We start from the raw sequence: 6,000 nt of genomic DNA on the forward strand, positions 1-6,000 counted from the left end.
GTGATGATGATGAGAGAGAGAGAGAGACACGCAAACTCCAAATATTCAGCAGGCGTCAGGGTCTGGATCGAACCCACGACCTCCTGTATACCAGGCGAGGTAGTTAACATCTCATAGCCATTGTGATGATGATGAGAGAGAGAGACACGTAAACTCCAAATATACAGCAGGTGTCAGGGTCTGGATCGAACCCACGACCTCCTGTATACCAGGCGAGGTAGTTAACATCTCATAGCCATTGTGATGATGATGAGAGAGAGAGACACGTAAACTCCAAATATACAGCAGGTGTCAGGGTCTGGATCGAACCCACGACCTCCTGTATACCAGGCGAGGTAGTTTACATCTCATAGCCATTGTGATGATGATGAGAGAGAGAGACACGTAAACTCCAAATATACAGCAGGTGTCAGGGTCTGGATCGAACCCACAACCTCCTGTATACCAGGCGAGGTAGTTAACATCTCATAGCCACCGCGGTGCCCCATCTCAAAGACATCAGCGCCGGTTCAGGTCCAAAGATGTTCCCGTCTACCCCCAGAACCCATCATCGCTCCTTCCCTTCCTGGGTGGATAAAGTGAGTAACACTTTGTTGAATGAGACAAAAAAGGACGACAACATCGGTTGTGTCGGTGGACAGACTGGGACCCGTCATAGGAACGTCACAAGACCGCAACACGTGTCACGGACTGCGGCTTGCGGCTTGCGGCTGTGAGTGGCTCACGGAGCTCGCAGTCACGGGGCTCAACTCGGCGCGAGTGAGTGAGTGAGTCAAGGTGAGTGAGTGAGTGTGGGTGAGTCAGGGTGAGTGAGTGAGTGTGGGTGAGTGAGTGAGTCAAGGTGAGTGAGTGAATGAGGGTGAGTGAGTGAGTCAAGGTGAGTGAGTGAGTCAAGGTGAGTGAGTGAGTGTGGGCGAGTGAGTGAGTGAGTCAAGGTGAGTGAGTGAGTGTGGGTGAGTGAGTCAAGGTGAGTGAGTGAGTGTGGGTGAGTCAGGGTGAGTGAGTGAGTGAGTCAAGGTGAGTGAGTGAGTCAAGGTGAGTGAGTGAGTGAGTGTGGGTGAGTCAGGGTGAGTGAGTGAGTGTGGGTGATCAGAGTGAGTGAGTGTGGGTGAGTGAGTGTGTCAAGGTGAGTGAGTGAGTGTGGGTGAGTGAGTGAGTGTGGGTGAGTCAGGGTGAGTGAGTGAGTGAGTGTGGGTGAGTGAGTGAGTCAAGGTGAGTGAGTGTGGGCGAGTGAGTGAGTCAAGGTGAGTGAGTGAGTGAGTGTGGGTGAGTCAGGGTGAGTGAGTGTGGGTGAGTCAGGGTGAGTGAGTGAGTCAAGGTGAGTGAGTGAGTGTGGGTGAGTGAGTGAGTGAGTCAAGGGAGTGAGTCAAGGTGAGTGAGTGAGTGAGTGTGGGTGAGTGAGTGTGGGTGAGTCAGGGTGAGTGAGTGAGTGAGTCAAGGTGAGTGAGCGTGAGCGAGTGAGTCAAGGTGAGTGAGTGAGTGTGGGTGAGTGAGTGAGTGAGTGTGGGCGAGTGAGTGAGTGTGAGTGAGTCAACGTGAGTGAGTGAGTCAAGGTGAGTGAGTGAGTCAGGGCGAGTGAGTGTGGGTGAGTCAGCATGAGTGAGGCAAGGTGAGTGAGTCAGGGTGAGTGAGTGAGTGTGGGTGAGTCAGCATGAGTGAGTCAAGATGAGTGAGTCAGGGTGAGTGAGTGAGTGAGTGTGGGTGAGTCAGCATGAGTGAGTCAAGGTGAGTGAGTCAGGGTGAGTGTGGGTGAGTCAGCATGAGTGAATCAGCATGAGTGAGTCAGGGTGAGTGTGGGTGAGTCAGCATGAGTGAGTCAGCATGAGTGAGTCAGGGTGAGTGAGTGAGTGAGTGGGGGTGAATGACTCAGGGTGAGCGACTCAGAGTGACTGAGTCAGGGTGAGTGAGTGACTCAGGATGAGTGACTTAGAGTGACTGAGTCAGGGTGAGTGACTCAGGATGAGTGACTCAGAGTGACTGAGTCAGGGTGAGTGAGTGACTTAAGGGTGAGTGAGTCAAGGTGAGTGACTCAGGATGAGTGACTCAGAGTGACTGAGTCAGGGTGAGTGACTCAGAGTGACTGAGTCAGGGTGAGTGACTCAGGATGAGTGACTCAGAGTGACTGAGTCAGGGTGAGTGAGTGAGTGACTTAAGGGTGAGTCAGGGTGAGTGACTCAGGATGAGTGACTCAGAGTGACTGAGTCAGGGTGAGTGACTCAGGATGAGTGACTCAGAGTGACTGAGTCAGGGTGAGTGACTCAGGATGAGTGACTCAGAGTGACTGAGTCAGGGTGAGTGAGTGACTTAAGGGTGAGTGAGTCAGGGTGAGTGACTCAGAGTGACTCAGGATGAGTGACTCAGAGTGACTGTGTCAGGGTGAGTGAGTGACTCACCTTTCACCTGCGCTGCATACTCAGCGAGGGCAGCTTTGTCCTTCTTGGGCAGATGACCGCCAGAGCTCATGGCTGCAGAAGTCGGAGTCAGGGTGAGGGTTAGGGGCACGCAGGTGGGCGGATAGACAGTCAGACAGACAGGCAGACAGACAGGCAACCAGACAAGTAGATGGATAGACAGACAAACAGACAGATGGATAGACAGACAGACAGGTAGATGGATAGAAAGTCAGACAGACAGGCAGACAGACAGGTAGATGGATAGACAAACAGTCAGACAGGTAAATGAATAAACAGTCAGACAGTCAGACAGACAGGTAGATGGACAGACAGGCAGACAGACAGGTAGATGGACAGACAGGCAGACAGACAGGTAGATGAATAAACAGGCAGACAGACAGGTAGATGGATAGACAGTCATACAGTCAGACAGACAGGTAGATGGACAGACAGGCAGACAGACAGGTAGATGGATAGACAGGCAGACAGACAGGTAGATGAATAGACAGACAGACAGGTAGATGGATAGACAGTCAGACAGACAGGCAGACAGACAGGTAGATGGATAGACAGACAGACAGGTAGATGGATAGACAGACAGGCAGACAGACAGGTAGATGGATAGACAGGCAGACGGACAGGCAGACAGACAGGTAGATGGATAGACAGACAGGTAGATGGATAGACAGACAGTCAGACAGGTAGATGGATAGACAGTCGTACAGTCAGACAGACAGGTAGATGGACAGACAGGCAGTCAGACAGGTAGATGGATAGACAGTCATACAGTCAGACAGACAGGTAGATGGACAGACAGGCAGACAGACAGGTAGATGGATAGACAGACATGCAGACAGACAGACAGACAGGTAGATGAATAGACAGACAGACAGACAGGTAGATGGATAGACAGTCAGACAGACAGGCAGACAGACAGGTAGATGGATAGACAGACAGACAGGTTGATGGATAGACAGACAGACAGGCAGATAGACAGGTAGATGGATAGACAGGCAGACGGACAGGCAGACAGACAGGTAGATGGATAGACAGACAGGTAGATGGACAGACAGACAGCTAGATGGATAGACAGGTAGACAGACAGGCAGACAGACAGGCAGACAGACAGGCAGATGGATAGACAGGCAGACAGACAGGCAGACAGACAGGTAGATGGATAGACAGACAGGTAGATGGATAGACAGTCAGACAGACAGGTAGATGGATAGACAGTCAGACAGATGGATAGACAGGCAGACAGGTAGATAGCCAAGGCGTCAGGTAAGCGACGAGGCTGACGAGCTTGCAGGCAGGCTGTAGTCATACCAGACGGCACAACCTGAAGTCATCACACACACAGAGAGAGAGAGGAGAGTTCGACGGGCGGACGGACAGGTCAGCGCACAAACACCGAGACGGGCACAGCAGTTGGCACGTAGCGACACAACCCCAGCAGACGGGTGAACAGACACGGACAGAGAGAGACACGGAGAGAGAGACACACGGAGAGAGACACACGGAGAGAGAGACACACGGAGAGAGAGACACGGAGAGAGAGACACACGGAGAGAGACACACGGAGAGAAAGAGACACACGGAGAGAGAGACACGGAGAGAGAGACACACGGAGAGAGAGACACACGGAGAGAGAGACACACGGAGAGAGAGACACGGAGAGAGAGACACACGGAGAGAGACACACACGGAGAGAAAGAGACACACGGAGAGAGAGACACGGAGAGAGAGACACACGGAGAGAGACACACGGAGAGAGAGACACGGAGAGAGACACACGGAGAGAGACACACACGGACAGAGACACACACACACGGAGAGAGACACACGGAGAGAGACACACACACGGACAGAGAGACACACACAGAGAGAGACACACGGAGAGAGAGAGACACACACGGACAGAGACACACACACGGAGAGAGAGACACACGGAGATAGAGACACACAGAGAGAGAGACACGGAGAGAGAGACACACGGAGAGAGACACACACACGGACAGAGACACACACACGGAGAGAGACACACGGAGAGAGAGACACACGGAGAGACACACACACGGACAGAGACACACGGAGAGAGAGACACACAGACTGTCTGGCAGGCGGGTGTGTACCGTTCGTACAAAGACAGTCAGACAGACACGGGAGTGAAACGCGGGTCCTGCCCGGTTAGGAAGAGGAGGAGGAGGAAGAGGAAGGAGGAGGTGGCTCGCTCCGTCTCCGCGCGGGACGTGACGCTGAGTCGCACGCACAGTGCGCGACACGGCGCGGGGAGAGGGGGAGAGGACACAGAGAGAGGCGGGGGGGGGGTGTAGAGTGTGGGGGGGTGTAGAGTGTGGGGGGGTGTAGAGTGGGGGGGGGGTGAGGCTCTCCCTGCCTCTCTCCCTGCCTCTCTCCCTTCACTCTCGACTCTCACGCCTCCTCCCTCTCCCCCCATCCTTGTTGTATCTCTTACTCTCGATCAACAACCCCCACCCTCACCCCTCTCCGCCCCCTCTCTGTTCCATCTCCCTCCCTCTCTGTGTGGCGGTGCCATCACCACGGCACCTGTGCCAGGCTGTGTGCACTGTGAGGCCACGTGAAGTGTCGAGGTCACGGGCAGACCCAGGTGCCACGGGTCGACTGACTGAGATGAATGGCTGATGGGCCACCTGTGCCCCCTACTGTGCCAACTTGCTGCATTTTAGCTGCCCGGCGCTCCGCTCGTTGTTGTGAGGGTCGCTCCTCTGCCCTCCGTTGTTGTTGGAGGGCGACTGCCTCCCTATTGCTCAGTAGCAGCGTCCTTCACGAGCCTCCTCCACGAACACACAGACACACACAGACACAGACAGGCAACAAAGACAGACAGACAGAGATACTGACAGACAGACAGGCAGACGTGTACCGCGTCCTACAAACACCCCTCCAGAGTACACGAGTCGGAGAGCGGGGTTCACTCATCCCATCACCACCACCATCACCACCACCATCACCACCATCATCCCTCCCTCTGTCTCTCCGACCCCCAGGAACAGGTCCGACCCCCAGGAACAGGTTTGCAGATTTGCTGAGCATTTCTGTGAGGTCATGGGGGAGCGAAAATCCCTCAGCCAGGAAAACATCGTGGCACAAAGTGAGGATGACCCTGCTGAGGCTGCGGTGCCTCAAATATTGGAAGAAGTCACCCCCTGTGAGTGGCTGGCTGAGGTGCCATCTGTTGAGGAAGTACTGAAGGCGACCCGGAGTCTGAGACCAGGAAAGGCAGCGGGCAGAGATGATCTCCCAAGCGAAATGCTGAGGGAGGGCGTCGTTTGTGCACAGACTGCCCTATATGACATCATAACAACAGTCTGGATCACTGGACGGGTTCCGCAGGATTGGAAGGATGCCCTGGTGGTCCCCCTTCTTTTTAAGAAGGGGGACCGCACAGACTGTAACAACTACAGGGGCATCTCCCTCCTCAGTGTGCCAAGAAAGGTCCTGGCAAGGATTATTCAACATCGCCTTGCCAGGCACGCTGAGGAGAGGCTTGCGGAGCCCCAATGCGGTTTCAGGAAAGGGCGGTCCTGCACAGATGCCATATTTTCTGTCCGTCTGCTACAGCAGAGGT

General features: G+C 54.2%; 1 protein-coding gene across 1 annotated transcript in view; it reads right to left on the minus strand.

Moving 5' to 3' along the window:
- Positions 1-4,705, minus strand: part of LOC116952748 (rho GTPase-activating protein 4-like) — a 70,197-nt gene extending 65,492 nt beyond the window's left edge. The window contains exons 1-2 of the mRNA XM_032972357.2: positions 4,526-4,705; positions 2,394-2,465 (exon numbers count right to left, since the gene is read on the minus strand). Of these exons, the coding sequence (XP_032828248.2) occupies positions 2,394-2,463 (70 nt within the window). The 5' untranslated portion in view covers positions 2,464-2,465; positions 4,526-4,705. The remainder of the gene's footprint in view (positions 1-2,393; positions 2,466-4,525) is intronic.
- Between the last annotated feature and the right edge of the window lie 1,295 nt (positions 4,706-6,000).

The sequence above is a fragment of the Petromyzon marinus genome, chromosome 48, assembly GCF_048934315.1.
Source record: "Petromyzon marinus isolate PM22_M1 ecotype Great Lakes invasive population chromosome 48, UKy_Petmar_22M1.pri1.0, whole genome shotgun sequence".
Lineage (NCBI taxonomy): Eukaryota > Metazoa > Chordata > Hyperoartia > Petromyzontiformes > Petromyzontidae > Petromyzon > Petromyzon marinus.